Source organism: Heptranchias perlo, chromosome 18, assembly GCF_035084215.1.
Source record: "Heptranchias perlo isolate sHepPer1 chromosome 18, sHepPer1.hap1, whole genome shotgun sequence".
NCBI lineage: Eukaryota > Metazoa > Chordata > Chondrichthyes > Hexanchiformes > Hexanchidae > Heptranchias > Heptranchias perlo.
In genome coordinates this window covers 41,669,983-41,688,483 of record NC_090342.1, presented here as the reverse complement: position 1 = coordinate 41,688,483, position 18,501 = coordinate 41,669,983, and the positions used below count along the sequence as shown (strand labels likewise).

The following is an 18,501-nucleotide window of genomic DNA, read 5'->3' as shown; positions in this document are numbered from 1 at the left end:
GGGGTCCCAAAACCGGCATAGGACCTCTATTTGCATATTTAAGCATTCTTCCACCTGTTTCAGATGTTGAGCTGCTTGCCCGTTTACAGGCCTGTCTGAAAATTGCATCAGGTTGGCCTTGGGTGTCAATGAGGTGGCTGAGATGCCACCACCAACCCCCCCACCCCCACTCCCCCAATTTTCAATTGGCGGCTGCCCGTTTTTCAGGTGAGAAACTGGCAACAGGCAGTTGAAAATTGCCCCCACCGTCTTTTGGATGATATGTTAAACTGAGGTTGCATCTATTTGTTCCCATGGTTCAGGTGGGTATCTCCAAGCTGAAGCCTCTGAACCGTAGCTAATCTTGTAATGCCTCAACCACTTATGTACTGGTACTTGTTGTTCAAAAGTTATGATATGGGAATGGGGTTACAATGACAGTAACTCAATGATGTGCGACTGTGGTGATAAGCTGCAAACGATGGACCGTCTGCCCCACTGCAAACTCCTGTCTGAATCGTGTAAAGCCACTGACCTTGCCATATCCAATGATAATGCCATGGCATGTGTCGTATTGTGGCAGGGAAGACTGTGAGCATTAAATGTTCCATTGCACTGTTTGAACAAGTTCAGAGAGTATCACAGTATCTTGGCCAACATTTCTCTATCAATTAATACAACTAGTCAAACAAATTAACTGGTCATTCATTTAATTGCTGTTTGCAAAATGTTGCTGTGTTTCTGTACATATCAGCAGTCACTGCACTTCAAATTAATTTGTTGCATGAAACAACTTTGAGACATTTCTGAAAGATGTGATACGGCACTCTATAAATATAAGTGAGTTTGTTTTTGTTTAGACGATACCAGGAGGAACGAAAGGTTAGTTCTGATTGAGACAGTCTTTTGTAATATTGTATGACTTTCGCTTTAAATAATTTTCCAAATTTTTAATGGCACACCAACAGCACATTATAGCTTTGCACCTAAACTGTAGAAATTGTTAATGTCCTTTAGCATTATAATTGAGGGAACTCAGCATAAACATCAACACATATTTTAAAAATCACATGAAATACTTTTATTGGTCCACTCTGAGGCATGTGAACCAGGTTGCAGGCTGACTCCTGGCTCAATGAATGGTGATGAGCAAGTTAGCAGCAGCCTCTCTTTCTCGCTTTCTCTCTCTTCACTTTCTGTCACACACGCACGCACACACCTTCATACATGAGAGTTGGGGAAAGAATCATTATATTCCACCTTGATTCATGTTTCTGTTAAACATCCTCTCCCTTTTTTTCATCAGACGCTGAGAAAGCAATTCATTGGTGACATCTAATCAGGTTTTTGAGTTTTCACTGCAGCATTTATAGCCATGGTCTTCTTTCATGAAAAATTAGCCTTTGACTGCTCTTCCTGATTCTGATGTAGGTTCAGATTACTGAAGTTGAAGCATATGTTTACAAAATTTGATGCTATGGCGATTGAACATCACTGAAGAACAAGTGAAATACACTATTTTGTGCAGCATGATTCAAGATATCACTCTCCCAAGGACATATTAATTATCTAAATATTTTAGATCACATTGGTCTAGAACAACAAATGCAGCAAACCTTTGGGCATTCCTCCCAATGCTGATCAGTTACTCAATCTTTAGTGAGGCTTAGCAACATTGTTTAGAAAGATTTGAGCCATCATTATGCACAGATAGCCTTTAGAATTCAGAAAATTATCTCTCAACTGGGCAGGTTGTTATGGGTTTTGTGAGTATCAAACAAACCCGTTTCACTGGTTCAGGAAGCAACTTTTACACATTGGTATCTGTTCTGAGTTGTTCAACAGGCTTATTAATGCACTTGAGTTTCTTGTCCCTTTTAAGCACAAATAATGCCAAGCCTTTCCAGCTGACGTCAGATTTTTCATTGCATTTATAGTGCTTGGTAATGACATGTGCAATGCCCGTGTGGAGTCAAACCCACCAGAGAAACCAGAGGCAAACTAGATGGACTGTGGTATTTTTTTGTCTAGCAATTTCTATGTTCCCAGTTACGGACTTCGGCTATTGCTGATGCTGTGGAATGAGTTTCTGAAGCCTGTCTTCCAACTCTGTCATGTTCTTGAATATTAAAAAAAATACTTGTATTCATCAGCTGATCATGGGCAATGGCATAGGTAATTTACAAATATAGGTATAAATATGTTTCATTTGCAACGATGAATAATGTAGTAATAAAGTTAGATACATGTAATGAAGTTTTGTTTAATTCATCTTGCAGGGGCAGTAAGAAACTTTGCTGAACACTTCTTCAGGTGATTAATAGATTTGGGTAGTCCATGAAACAGCAGATTGAACATGTTCTCTGGAAAGAAAAGGATTGATGGGCCAAATGTTTTTGTTCTTGTTCTGTGTTTTCTTAAATTGTCATGTTCCCGTTACAATTTGAGTTTTCTCCAAACATTGTTAACTCTTTTCCACAGCAAATGGGCAGCTTCCATAAAGGGATTTGGATCACCTTTGAACTGATACTTTCAGCTTTACACACGAACTGAATGGGATGAAATGACGCAGAGTTAGCAATGATCCTTTTATCATGGTACCTTGCACTGGAGATGAGGTGGCGGTCACCACTTGCTCCTGTGCACTTTGAAAGGAGTGCTGCTCAGGCTGAAAGGGCTAGTCGAGTTTACTTATTACGAAGATAATTGCACAGAAGTAGAAATTACGAGTACGATACATCATTTATTTAAGCACAAATTACTCCAAAACAATAAAACGTTCTGCATCTTCAGTACTCCATTTCAATAACTTTTGAATCAAGAATCTATCCTTGGCTATCTCTTATTTCTCATCTGAAAAAGGAGCAGGAGTAGGCCATACAGCTCCTCGAATCTGCTCCGCCAGTCAATAAGATCATGGCTGATCTTCAACCTCGACTCCACTTTCCTGCCTGATCCACATATCCCTTGATTCCCTTAGAGTCCAAAAATCTATCGCTCTCAACCTTGAATATACTCAACGACTGAGCATCCACAGCCCTCTGGGGTACAGAATTCCAAAGATTCACAACCCTCTGAGTGAAGAAATTCCTCCTCATCTCAGTTGTAAATGGCCGACCCCTTATCCTGAGACTATGCTCCTATATCTGGACTCTCCAGCCAAGGGAAACAGACTCTCAGCATCTACCCTGTCAAGCCCTCTTACAATCTTATGTTTCAATGAGATCACCTCTCATTCTTCTAAACTCCAGAGACTATAGGCCCATTCTGCTCAATCTCTCCTCATTGGACAACCCTCTCATTCCAGGAATGAATCTAGTGAACCATTGTTGCATCGCCTCTAAGGCAAGTATATCCTTCCTTAGGTGAGGAGACCAAAACTGTACACGGTATTCCAGGTGTGGTCTCACCAAAGCCCTGTACAATTGCAGCAAGCAGCCCCCTTGCAATAAAGGCCAACATATCATTTGCCTTCCTAATTGTTTGGTGTACCTGCATGTTAACTTTCTGTGTTTCGTGCACAAGGACACCCAAATCTCTCTGAACACCAACATTTAATATTTTCTCACCATTTAAACAATATTCTGTTTTTCTAGCCTTCCTACCAAAGTGAATAGCTTCACATTTCCCCACATTATACTCCACCTGCCACCTTTTTGCCCACTCACTTAACCTGTCTATATTCCTTTGCAGACTCTTTGTGTCCTCTTCACAGCTCACTTTCCCACCCAGCTTTGTATCATCAGCAAACTTGGATACATTACACTCAGTCCCTTCATCTAAGTCATTAATATAGATTGTAAATAGATTAGGCCTAAGCACCGATCCTTACAGCACCCCACCAGTTACAGCCTGTCAACCTGAAAATGACCCATTTATTCTTACACTCTGTTTTCTGTCCATTAACCAATCCTCTATCCATGCTAATATATTACCCCCAACCCCATGAACCCTAATCTTGTGTAACAACCTATTGAATGCCTTTTGAAAATCTAAATATACTACATCCATTGGTTCCCCTTTATCTACCCTGCTAGTTACATCCTCAAAAAAAACTCCAATAGATTTCCCTTTTATAAAACCATGTTGACTCTGCCTAATCATATTATGATTTTTTAAGTGCCCTGTTACGATATCCTTAATAATTGATTCCAGCATTTTCCCAACTACTGATGTCAGGCTAACTGGCCTGTAGTTCCCTGTTTTCTCTCTCCCTCCTTTCTTGAGTAGTGGTGTTTTTTGCTACCTTCCAATCTGCTGGGACTGTTCTAGAATCTAGGGAATTTTGGAAGATCACAATCAATGCAGCCACCTCTTTTAGAACCCTAGGATGTAGGCCAAAAGATCCAGAGGATTTGTTGGCTTTTAGTCCCATTAATTTCTCCAGTACTTTTTCTTTACTAATATTAATTTCTTTAAGTTCCTCACTCTACTATTATAATTCCCCATTATAATTCCTCCTGTCTCTAAGGACCCTACGTTTACTTTTGCTACTCTCTTCCTTTTTACATACTTGAAGCTCTTACAATCTGTTTTTATATTTCTTGCTAATTTACTCGCATATTCAATTTTCTTCATCTATAAATTTTTGATCATCCTTTGCAGGTTTCTAAATCTCTCCCAGTCCTCAGGCTTACTACTCTTCTTGGCAGCATCATAAACCTCTTATTTTAATCTAATACTATCCTTAACTTCTTTAGTTAGCCACGGATAGATCACTTATCCCGTGGAGTTTTTATTCCTCAATTCCTTGCCCCTCGGCGACATCAACCAAAGACATGATGTCAGGTTCCACATGTATGCTGATGATGCCCAGCCCTACCTCTTCACCACCTCTCTCAACCCTTCCACTGCTTCTCCATTATCAGCGTGCTGGTCTGACATCCAGTCCTGAATGTGCTGCAATTTCCTCCAATTGAACATTGGGAAGACCAAAGCCATTGCCTTTGGCCCCCACCACAAACTCTGTTCAGTCGCCACCGATTCCATCCCTCTCTCCGACCACTATCTCAGGCTGAACCAGACTGTTCACAACCTCAGCACCCTGTTTGACCCTGACCTGAGCTTCCGACCTTATATCCTCTCCACCACAAAGACCGCCTACTTCCACCTCCGCAACATCGCCCACATCTGCCTCAGCTCATCTACTGCTGAAACCCTCATCCTTGCTTTCTTTTACCTCTGCACTTGACTATTCCAATGTTTTCCTAGGGGGCCTCCCATCTTCCACTCTCCATGAACTTGAGCTCACCCAAAACTCTGCTGCCCGTATCCTAACCTACACCAAGTTTCGCTCGCCTGTCACCCCTGTGCTCAGTGACCTATATTTCATCCCAGTCCAATGCCTCAAATTTAAAATTCTCATCCTCATATTCAAATCCCTCCATGGCCTCACCCCTCCCTATCTTTGTAACCTCCTCCAGTCCTACAATCCTCCGAGAACTCTGCATTCCTCCAACTCTTGCATCTTGCGCATTCCTCACTCATCCCCCTCCCTAAATCTGTCTGCCTCTCCACCTCCCTCTCCTCCTTTAAGACCCTCCTTAAAACCTACCTCTTTCACCGAGCTTTGAGTCGCATCTCCTAATGTCTCCTTCTTTAGCTCGGTGTCGATTTTTGTCCGATTTATGTTCCTGTGAAGTACCTTGCAGCGCTTTCCTATGTTAAAGATGCCATATTAATGCAAGTTGTTGTTGAGTCTCTGATGAATCATTACATGACAAACAACTTCATGGAATCCCCCTTGGCCATTTCTGCAAGAATAAGCAGTGCAAAGTAAAGTTCTAGGAAATCTTACATCTTGTGAAATTTCCTGGGTTTCGAATGACAGCTTTCCTTTGAAGATCATATGGATTCCCCACAATAGTCAGGCAAATAAGATATTAACTATTGTACCGTTCAAGTACATAAGGTAGTAATCCCACCTCAAGGGTTTAGGTGATACTGTGTATTGTTACAGCAAAACCAGATTGTGAATTTTTAAAAAAACATTTTCCTATTGTTTCTTGACAGAGGTTTTTAGATCTTGTTTTGAAAGTGAAAGTAGTACTGTGTTACATAATAAGAAAGATATGACTGATTTTATGATGTAAGCATGAAGAGATATTGGTTTGTGTAACTAAACATGTACTTTTTTCATGGCAACAGAGCTCCATACGTTCTACAAGATACTATATATTCTACAGAAAGCAAAGTGATTACAATGTTTTAAAATCACCAAGATTTCAACTGATGCTATAAACTGCAAGAACAAAGCTTCAGAATTTTAAAACAATTGTTTCAGTCTTCAGTTGAAGTTAACTGGAAACCACTCCATGTATCTATTATTCTCCTCTTATTGCAGGCTCATTCTAGAGAACAAAGAGAGCTCCACACTCCACTTCTCCACCACTACCAACCATCTCAGACCTCCTTTCTCCGCTCCTTCCTTATTCACCTTTCATACTAGACCTGAGGAACTCATGGACTTCTTATTCAAGATTGGGGCCATCTGCTCAGTCACCATCTCATCTCTTGGTTGTCCCAATTTTCCTTTTCTTTTGGTTAATGGACTAATTAATGCCTTCGTGAAAATAGTGCACACAGGAATTTGACAAGAATGAATTAACCAGCTCGTAAAAAAATTATGTGCATGGGACTATCAATGCAGAGATGCATTATAAAGAAATATACATGGTGTTGCCCCTTGAGCATTGGGCCAATCATATATGAGGTGGAAAGGTTGTACATTCAAACATTTACTACATTCAGCTTTGATCTGAGCTTCTGCGGATAGGGAGGTGCAGGTTGAATCTGTGGGGTCTTTCTGTAGGGAGCAGTGAAGAATCAAACAAGGATATCCTGCCTGGCTTGCACCTTATGTCACCAAGTAAGCACTGAAGGGAGCATTAGCAAGTGTCTGGGAGCAAAATACAAGCCTGCCTGCCTTGGCATAAGAGATGTGAGTTCAGCCAGACCCAAAGATATGAGGATTAATTATAAAAGAAAAGGAAATGTATGATTAACTGATATTTTACGAGTGACCATCGTTCTATCCAATATCTATTTTACTGTAAAGTACGTTTGGAAGAGTTGTATTGTAATCCAAATTGTATATTTGGTAGCAGGTGAAGGCTGGGCTTTAGCCAAAAAATAGCAATAACAGTTACAGAATGCTGAGGTCTTTGCATATGTTGAATTTATAATCTAATTGTTTTTCTTCTCTTCCTATACTGTGCTTTCTTTACAGAGGGCATGAACTGTATGAACAAAGATCATGGATGTGCACATATCTGCCGAGAGACACCGAAGGGTGGGGTGGCCTGTGAGTGCAGGCCTGGCTTTGAGCTCGCCAAAAACCAGAGGGACTGCACATGTAGGTAGCTGCAGATGCTGAGGAATACCTTACATTTTCTCTGGAGACGCACATCTGTCTCTGGGTTTCCCCGACTTCCCCTTTCAAAATGCAGTAAATCCTGTTTTGTGCTCCAACTTTTCCAGTCTCACGTGCATTATAGTTCCCTTCATGTCCCAAAAGCAATGAATCTTGCCGGGATTTGGTTCCGGAGGAACCAGCTGCTCTCCAGAATCGCACCCAAGTGCCCATTCTTCACCTGAGGGCCCTATTGGGACTTTTTAAAATCCCCGATCAAAAGATAAACATCTAAAGCAGCCTTTTTACTCAGCAAGTGGAAATTTAATGTTAGCCAGACCATACTATCTATTCACGTCTCTAGCTATGCTTGTGGCACAAACAACTGGGTGAGATTTGGCAAATACTAAATGTCAAACATTTTGTTTACAGTCTTTATATGAATGGGTTTGATTTCACGTAAAAAAAAACAAAATTGCACAAAACTTTCAATGCATTCCTATAGATTTTACAACTTACCTTTTTAGAAAGGTAGGCCAGAAAATCCACAGGGGGCATGATTTGACAGTTGGGCCGAGATCACACTTGCTTCTGACCTCTGCTGCTGACCCCGCCAAATTTCATGGGGTCAGGATCAGGGGCCTCCATGAGCAAGTCTTTGATAATTTGGGGACGCATTTGTGACACTACCTCACTAAGGACCCCAGAAAGGCCACCATCAGCTGGATGATTGGAGGGTGCTGAGTTTCCCTGCCACCTGAAAAGAAATCCAGCTGCCTTTCTGGCCCTTTGTCAGGGTCTCACTTGAAAATGTGAAAGAATCCCACACCAAACTTCAGGAGTCCAGAATCCCCAGACCAGCTCCACTTCTGTCATTATCGGACAGGTATGTCTGGTGAGACCATGTATACCTGCACTGATGGTACGCCAGGCCCTAACTGACAGCGTAGGAGTGGGAACTCCCAACTTAGGGAGTCTCTGTCCCTAAGTCAGGAGTTTCTGGTAAAAACAGCAAAACAGGCATCCAGGGCCGGCACCTGAAGCAGGCGTTAGGTCCCCTGTTTGCCTATGTAAAGGGACTAACACCTGTGTGAGGCCTCTTTCATAAAATAGGGCTTCCCTAAACGCAGCCGGTGCCGGGCCCGTGCCCTCCGCTCTCCCGAGCGCCGCACCAGCCCTCTCTCAGGACCTACCTAAGGGCCATTGCTGGCAACGCAGTGGCCTGAAATTGAAATCCTCTTCGCCGGCGAGCTGCCTGGGGGATGCCAGGAGGTGTCTACAGCTCAATATTGGGTGAGCCCTGGGTCTATCCATTCCAATGGAGGGATTGTTAAGAGAAATTAAGCATTAATGGCCATTTATGCCATTTTTTCCAGGAGAACTCCTCTAGAAATACTACCTGAGTATTTCTAATCTTTTTATTTAACCAAGAAACTCATAAAAAAGGAAGTCCAAATGTTTGACGAACCCAACATTTTGGAAGCTATTTTGATTGCAAACAGAAAGTAATTTTACGTGTAAGCCTTGTTCAATTGGGCAAACTGGAGTCCACTTATTACTCACGTTTTTTGTTACGTTACCGAAAATGCTTAGGGTTTCTTCCTAAAGTATGATGCACTTTCTCTGGTCAAGAACTCATAAATGGGCTTTTGCCCTTCTCTCTCCTCCACCCAAAAGCAGTCGGGAAAGATTCCCGGTTATTTTCCTTTTTTTGCCAATTGTCATCCTTTCTCCTCTCCTGCAGAAATGCCCGGAATTTCCTCAGAGGCGCTCCCGCTTCACTGCCGTAACCATGTTTACACTCATGTCACACTTCCGGTGATGTCACGGTGGATTGGGAGCAGCTGCAAGGAAATTGTAGGCCAATGACTTCTGCTGAGTTACAGTTCCAAGGGAACAGTCGCTCTTTGGTACTCATCATACACCATAGGTGAACACCAGCTTCTACCCGCCAGCAGCTGAGAATTTTTTGATTTAAACATATCAAATTTGTAGCAAATGCAATTATCGGTATGCTGCCAGATGCAATGATGCCATGGAATCTAGAAAATTAGGCTGCCAAATGCCTATGGCCTCCATTGCCAAGCCCAGCATCTTTACTCCTTAAGCAGTGAATGCTGGCAAATTATTTAATCATAGGAGCATTATAGCTCAGCCCATTCTAGCATTCATTCAATCTTCAAGAATGCGTAATGGGTACTGGATAGCAATCAGGAACCAGAACACTGACTGATTTTCCTCTTTCTAGCCTAAGACATTAAGGCCAATTGTAGTGTCCCTACTGTCACCTTGGCTGAATTCATCTAACTCAGCACCAGTTTAGAAATTGAAACTGGGACCTTCTGGTCTGCAAGGCTTAATTATGCGTTTCCTTTACCAACGGTGCTCTTGCGGAACCATTTATTTTTCTTTCAAAAATTATAGTCATCAATAATCCATGGGTATTATGGATTAGCTCATTTCTAGTTTGTAAAATGGGCCTGTGATTGAAGGCTTGATATAAAAAGCTATAATGTACAGAACTTGTGATAATCCACTGCATTGTACAGTAAAATAAATCTCATCAGCCACAGCAACCCTAACGATAAAAAGTAATAAAATGGAAAAAAGTAAGAAATTACAGAATTTCTGCATATTATGAAGAATAGCACATTCTACAAGGAGTTACACATCCCTTGATAGAAACGATGGGCAGGATTTTCCACTGGATTACGCCAACTCTCTGGCATAACTCCAGTGAATGTGGAAATTTTCAGCAGCTGTTCTGCTGGCTCCATACTCATCTCTGTCTCTTCCAGGATTTTCCAGCAGAAGTGATGGGGAGAGGGGGATGTACAACCCATCTGCCCTAAGATGGGTGGCGTGTTCTAATGACATGCAAATAACGGGAATAGATCATCCAACATATTTCCCATTACTTGCACCCGAGCAATGCAGGGCATTAGGAGTACCCGTTCTTTCTGTGCATCTAGGACTGCTATGGTGCCAGGTCAGGGGGCTATTGAAAATGAAAGGGCCATCTTAGCCTATGCAATCAATCATATGGCAGGTTCCCACTGACAATACTTCAATTAACCTGACCACAGAATGTTAGCCCTCCTGAAATTGCAAAGGAAAATTCCAGCCAATGTCTTAAATCACTCAAGACTTTTGCTTGTGATCTATGACCCAATTGGGATCTATCATCCCAATTCCTTGCCATGTTACAGTCTTCTAACACACTGTACAGTGCTCCTGACCTGTATTTAACTACATTATTTTTGGTTACAATTTATTGTTTCTAATTGATCCTTTTAAGGGCTCCAGTAGAATCTCTGAGCTATAAACAGGAATAAAAGAAATCAGCTTGACTCTGGTAGCAGTCTCTCCTCTAAGCCAGAAGATTGTGGCTTCAAGCCTCATTCCAGCATTTGAATACGTAATCTAGGCAGTAACACCACCACTGGTGGACATGTGTAATTACAGTGTGACAAGTTTACATAGGCTGTTTCTATTCTAATTTTGGACATTAGAATTCACAATGCAAATATATAATAAGGACAGCATGTATGACTTTAAAATGGAAACTGCACTACGTCTGTGTGTCCTGGTCCAAATATCCCCTGCCCTCTAACCGTCCTTCGCAGAAGACCACACTTGGCCTTGACTTCCTGTGTGCAATGCCATGGGTGATATGTATATGTATATGTATGCATGTACATATATATATGTGTGTGCGATGGCAAAATATTCACATTTCTTAGAAACTATGTTATTCAGTCATCTGAGGGTTAATTTATTTTTTATTTCTCTGTTTCTGAATGAAATGTAACCTATTAAGACTTGTTCTAACCACAGTTTACCAACCATTTAGGAAGTGTTAATGAAATGATCTAGGATATATTCTACAAACAGTATGTCATGGAGCGGTAGGATATTATTCTCCATATGATCAATTTTGTTCTGAGACCTGCTCTCAAGATGCCACTGAGTGGAGATCAGAAGTTCAGTTTTATGTATGCATTCTCCTGCACGGAGTGTCACCTGACGGGTATTGCTCAGGACAACAGGTGCCTCCATGACTTTCTGTCCATTCATTTTCGTTTTAATTGATGGAAAATTGTGGGAGGCATCTGCACGATTTCCCGAGATGCGTTCCCAGCAAGTGAAGCTCCATATAAGGAGTGTACATTTGTAAAATTTCCCCACAGGTGATTTCCTGGAGGGAAGGGAAAGTCAAAAGCAAAGTCTTTCTGAGCCATATTTTGTGCAACTTCTATTGGCTGCTTGCAGATCAGCATTGTCACGAGCCTGGGAGTAGGTTGTTAGGTGGCTCACACAGTTTGGAGATAACAAACAACACAAGGATATATCTGAAGGAGTGGAAGGCAGAAAATCTAAAGTTACAGAGAAACACCAGCAATGTTTACTTCTCCAGAACATCAAACCGGCATTTACTGGCAGCCAAAACATGATGCCTACATCACATGATTTCATTACATAGTGATATCATTCAAGATGGAGCATTACAATACTTCGCTTTGCAGGATGCTCCTCCTCTCCAGGAATGCTGATCTTGCTACTTTGGACTGGAGGCTTGAAATGTTTCTAATAAGTGGGCAAATCTAGCCAATGTTCCATACACAGTCTTGCCAAGTTGTCATCAGGAGTTTGCATCACATGATGTGCAGCAGATTGCCATCTGTCCAGTTTTCTGTTTGTGTAGGCAGTCCACAAGTTGTACACCAAAAGGCAGGTTTTAAAAGCAGAATTTTCTCCCCTTACCTCTATGTCTTGTTATGTGGGAACATTAATCATTGAGGTCTGCAATGAACTTGCAACATCAGCAAAGCAAATATCAGAACTTAGGCCATGATTCCATCCTTGCTCTGCCACTATTCTGCTCCAGTTTTTGACTTGGCAAAAGGTGGCAGCCCTAGATGTTCTAGGAAATATTAGGCACTCTTCATACTGCACATGACGACCCCCCCTCCTCAAATTGAGAAAGGAATCCAAAATAATAAATAGTCTTGAGTATAAATGCAATGTACAGTTCCTAACAGTCACATAGCCAAGTTTCTTCCACTCACAAGTAAGGATATTTATTCATCACTCACAAGTCAAATTAACATCAGCACTCGAAGAATGAACCATGTATTCCATCATGTCTCTTTCGATGGTTGTACAATATAACTTTAAAGAGATATGGAGCTGTGAAATTAGCTATATAATATAGAGTTCTGTGTTTACATTTGTGCCTTCCTACACTTTCTGCATAACAGTAACCTGTAACTATGGAAATGGGGGCTGTCAGCATACCTGTGATGACACGGACAATGGACCAGTGTGTGGCTGTCACCAGAAATACGCTCTGCATTCAGATGGGAAAACATGCATTGGTAAGTGAAGACCTACTGCATGTGTTAAAGATCTGACTGATAGACAACTTGCTACAGTATGTGAACTGAGCAACAGCCTGGCTTGCTGATTAAATGCTGTAGAAGCGCAGTCTCTTGTAGTTTGTGTTGCCATCTGCATGAACAAATGTAACGGCTAATGTCATTTTGCTGCTATGTTTCATGGGAGTCTGAGTATCGACCTCTTTTTCTATAGTTGCAAATGGGTGCCCATTAGTCCTCATACTCATTAACAGAAAACTAGCTCTAATGTTGGAACTGTTTCATGTTGGCAATTGAAACAAGTAGAAGTCTTCTAGGATCATCTCCCATGTTACCTCACTTCTTTTGAAAAATTCTCATTCATGTGATGTTAATGTATGAAGTCTAAGTTTAAAAGAAACTCAATTTAAGGCACACTGGAGTTTTTGTAAACAGAGGTTTATAGTAATCCTGTAACATGGATTCCTTGCAAGCCGACTGGTATGTTTGTATCTGACAATTCTTCATTTTTCTCACTGGATTTAACTTTAACTCATTTGAACTGGAGGGTTCCACATCAAATATAGGTTAACATTTTGTTTCATATCTCTATATTTTGAGTCCTTTTACAGTACTACTTTTAGGGTACTTGAAGGTACTACTCCAACCTACATAGTGGTACATGACCTGTGGGGGTGGGGGGGACAAGAGGCCAGTGTACCAGTATATTTATTACTGGAGGGTCTCACCTGAAATTTTAACCTGTCGTTTAGCTTTGGTGTAACACTCTTGCCTCTGAGTCAGAAGGTTGTGGGTTCAAGACCCACTCCAGAAAATTGAGCCATAATCTAGGCTGGAATTTCAGTGCAGTCCTGAAGGAGGTGCTACACTGTTGGAGGTGCTGAGGCCCCATCTGCCCCCTCAGGTGGACGTTAAAGATCCCACTGCACTATTTGAAAAAGAGCAGGGGAGTCCTCCCAATGTCCTGGCCAATATTTATCCCTCAAGCAACAATTAAAACAGATGATCTCCTCATTTATTTCATTGCTGTTTGTGAGACCTTGCTGTGCAGGTATTGGCTGCCTCATTTCCTACATTACAACAGAGACTTCATTGGTTGTAAAGTACTTTGGGATGTCCTGAGTTTGTGAAAGGCCCTCTATAAATGCACCTTTTCTTTTCTATCTAATCTATCTTATCTCTCTATCTCTCTCCTGTGCATTGCCAACATTTACAGTTTTCATTATCAAATATTTTATTTTTGGAAGGTGAATGGGCAAGAGCTTGTAGTATATTTGCCCTTGTGCCTGGTGTGATACGATTAGGTTGCCTCTGGGTACAGACCTAATGTGCAGCACTTCCCCTGGTACCTTGATTGAATCTGTTATGCTCTCTCCAGGTACTCTTACGCTTGAAGTGAATCTAGCAGGATCACTGTGGGTACAAGTCCAATCTCGGCTGTACTTGTATTGATATTCAGTGACTTGCAATCACTTGCTCCAAGTCTATAATCCATTAGATCTATAATCCATTAGATCTATACGCTAACTGTGAAGGCATAACACACAGGATGGCAGTGTGATAATACCGTTGGCATTTCTTGGCGATGAAAGGCTCACCGTGTTGTCCTACTAAGTGCCCATTTCATGCAGCACTCATGTTGAAAGCCATACCTGGCTGATTTATCACAGTACCAATAGTTTAATAACCATGCTCACTCTGGAGTAAGGCCAATAGGGAATTCACTCTTACAAATTTTGCATTGTAAACGGAAACTTCATTGATCTCCGCAGACTCAGTTAGAAGCTCTAAAAGACTGAGAAAAATAACTGTAAAACTGGATAAACAAAGGAGGACTTGAGTTGGATAAGAAATATTTGATTAAAAGTGCACTTTGTTTGAGAGACTTGTAGATAGGATATCTTCTTGGAACAGACTTGCAAAAAACTTCACTAAGATGAGTACGCTCTGCACCACCACCAGCACTTACAATATTTTTGTTATTTATAATCTGATGGGTGATATTTCACTTGTGCAAATGCTGGGTGCTGACATTATGACATCATGAATGACCACTTTTCCTATTTGCAATGTCACTGGAATGGAAATTTGTGGTGGTTACAGAAGAGAGAGTTCTCTACAAAATCTTCGCTCTTAATCTGCTTGTAACCAACTGTTCTAAAGTGTAATTTATGAAGAATAGTAGTAAGTGACAACTGTGACATGCCAGTTCAACTAGCCCCTTTATAAGATTTAGCATTTCGGAACAGTCCAATATAACATGTTTCCTCTTGGGGGGGTTGGGGGTGGGGCGGGGGGACTAAAAGCTAGAAATTACTGTTGGCAATACTGTATTAGCAGATGAATGCTTAACACATTTGTATGACAGTCCTCTCTCTGCATTTTAAATGAGGCATTAACCTATTTAAAATAGCAAAGGAATGTCATGTAGACACATTTATTGCCAACAGTAATTTCAAATCTTAAGTGTGTAGAAAATGCAATCAATGAATCAATCAGTAAATTTAGCATTACTAGTTACATTATTGCACACACCTCTGTTTACAAACCTACCAAACTGCCTTGCAAGGTAATTTACGTGGAAACCATGGTACTTTTAATGTAAGTTTCTGATTTACAAACATGCCAACTCATTTTTAAATTTTCAACTGGAGCATTCGTGAATGATAATTTAAAAACCAGCAAAACAGGCTTACAACTCAAAGAACTCTGGGACATTTACAAGAACTGCGATCACTGAAAAGTAATGTGATGTGTGACATTTTTAATTCACAACAGGATAGTTCTATGACATGACTTACTTTCAAATCAACTGAACATCAAAGTAATTGTTTTAAAGGTATTGTTTAAAATAACTAATTGCAGTTTTTTACTCAAGTATAATGTAACACAAGAAGTAGAATGACACCATATTTAAGAAACATATTGACTATAGTAACAAAAACAAATGTTCCATTACAGATGTGGTTTGATTTGGAAACCTTTGAAACTAATCACAGATTAAAGCATAAAGTATTAATTCTTCTCTTCTAAAACTCTTCTAAAACTTCTCAATTACATTCACATCTCAGCACTTAATAGATGTTCTGCCTATTATTGTTACCATTAATAACTGATGTTCTGTGGTGAGAATATTCAAATAGTTCACAAAGTTAAATGCTGATTAGGGAAGCCAATCTGTCCATCTAGCTTAATCTTCTGTAGAAACCTACTGTCCCCCATCACAGCATCTAACGACCTCTTGAATGATTCCAGAGTTCTTGCCTCCACTATTCTACCTGAAAGATCATTCCAGGTATTAATCATGCTGTGTGAAGAATTTACTTTGAAGTTACCTGTTCCTGAGTTTTCTACAGGCACCAGAGCATCACATGCTCCCAATTCCTCCCAGAAGCAGTTGGTAATATTTCCTGTTATTCATGATTATTTGGTCATGAAAACTGCAAGCTACAAAAATGAAACTGTGGTACTTGGACCCAAAAGTTCACACAACATTTTTCACTAGAAAGTCACAGTTAAACTGAATTTTCTTAATTGCTGGACTAAACTTGGCCACAGGGGGGTGTTGCGACAGGGGGAAATATTAATGAAAAAGGATTGGGGATACGTATCTACAATCCTTTTCTCAAGGTAAGATCATTTTCTGCTTCATATTAAACTCTATTAACATCATTTTATGTGCCATATTATGTCTAACATGTTAACAATATGCTACCAATGCAAAGAATGCTTTGGTTTGTGCCCTGAGAATGTTAAGGCTCTGACTTAAAGGTATGCTCAAATTTAACCAGTTTTTGCTATTATACCCCATGCTCCTTATAAAACTCTTAGTTATGCTGCTATCCTGGATTGTAAAGTTTTTAATATTACATCTTTTGATATGCTTTTGCATGCATGTCATAACAAGCAACATGCTCAATTCCTAAGGACCATGTTTCAGTAACAGTGAAGTGTATCACCTACATGATTATTGCTCAAAGTCAAGACTGCTTGCCACGCAATGTGTTTACCTTCACTTAGAACATGCCTTAGTTTGTTCTTTTAAGGGAAATCCTATGGGCATCAAACTAAATAGAGTACATTGAAATTCAGCAAAGGTAAGTTTTATTTGATTGTGTATATTTTATAGAAGATATGTGTCATCTGTTTCTAAATAGCCTAAGGATACCATTTGGAGCTTTGCTGTGCATCATAATGGGAGTATACTAGCCATGTCATTTATTAGGAGCATTTTACCTTTTCTAATGACTTTGTGTCTGCTTGCAATATCTTCATGTTCAGGATGTAACTTTTTTTTAAATAATTGTTGTTTCATGGAGAAAAAAGAATGTTGTATTTTAACGAGATATTGGTAAAATACACATATTCTGTGTGTTGCTCTGTCTTGGTCCTTTTTTGTTCCTCACAAAAGCTTGAAACTTCCTATGTATGTTCTAAGATAACACATAAAGTCATCTAATGCTAGCCTTGGAGGTTACTGTTTCTTGGTCATATGATCCATGTTACTTTAACTGCCTGTATTTAGTTCCTCCTTTAGGAAAACTTTTATTTCCTCTGCTTTCTGGTGATGGTTCCTGATTGCCTGTCTTGTCTGAGCATTGTTGATTTTGATATATAAGTGACTCTTCTAAACAAAAAAATCTCTACTTTAAATAAAAAAAATACACAAAATAAAGCCTCTATTGCAGCCTGATCCCACGGAGAAACTGGTTTCCATATATATTAAACAAAAAACCTCAATCTTGTTAAACCATACAGTGGTGCCACTGAAACACTTTTCCGAATTCACCCAACTCATTATTGTTTGCTATCTGAAGTGATGTGGAATTGTGACATCACTGAAAGAATGCAAATGCTCTGCAATGTCACCTTAAAACTGCAGCCTTCCATTTTTTGAAATAAAATCTAGCCTATTTATTATTTGCCTTTCTTCTGTTCTTATTGCATTTGCTGCATGTGTAAGTACTAGAGCTTTACTATCTTGTTACAATTTCTTATGACTCTGTTTTTATTTATTGCATCATCATTCATACAACCTTACTGAAGCTGTCTGTCCCTCCACTGGGAGGGAACCTGTTTTAACTTCTTCATCCCTTTGTTTTGTTCCTTTGAATTATTCTATTTCATTTTTCCTAATGTAATTAGTCAGTCTAATCCCGTTTTAATTTCTATTCTAATGTTGTGTGTCAATTTCTCTCTCCATATCCCTTGCGCTCTCTCTCTCTTTAAGACCCTTGCACGTGAACAAGAGACTAACATTAATGGCTGTGTTGCTAACATTTTCATGTACTGACTCCTACTGACTGCACGTCAATTCTTGCCGAGGCCGATCCTTGGAACATTGTTTCTAGTCCTGACTGTTTAGCCAGTTGTGATGTGTTCCATAGACAAGCAGGCAACCAGCACTGCCCCTGATTGATGTTTTCCTGTTTGCATGCAGTCTGGTTCCCCCCCTTTTTTCCACTTTGCGTTTACTGTGGAAGATTATTGTCTTCCCATATCCATCCATCACCGAGTCCTTAAGTTCTGTGTCTCTCCCTGCAAGACTCTCTTGATGACCAATATTAGTCTTCAAAAATCATGAACTCTTATCTCTTCATTTTCTCATGATATTCTTGCATTGGAATTGCTCATTTTACTTTTCTACAATCTTTCCATTCATTTTCCTATTTTCTATGTCACCATTACAAATCTTGTTATAATGCTTAGTTTCTGTATAATTTTCTAATAAAGAATCTTTTAGTTTTCTTTTGCAGTAGTTTTAAGAATCTATCTTTTCCCCCTTTTTTATTT

The 18,501-nt window shown here is 40.1% G+C and overlaps 1 protein-coding gene across 4 annotated transcripts in view; it reads left to right on the top strand.

Annotated features, from left to right (window-relative positions):
* scube1 (signal peptide, CUB domain, EGF-like 1) overlaps positions 1–18,501 on the top strand; it is a 288,050-nt gene that overhangs the window by 149,991 nt on the left and 119,558 nt on the right. For all 4 annotated transcript variants that reach the window (XM_067999790.1, XM_067999791.1, XM_067999793.1 and 1 more), the window contains 2 exons: positions 7,208–7,333; positions 12,592–12,708. In XM_067999790.1, coding sequence (XP_067855891.1) covers positions 7,208–7,333; positions 12,592–12,708 — 243 coding nt within the window. The remainder of the gene's footprint in view (positions 1–7,207; positions 7,334–12,591; positions 12,709–18,501) is intronic.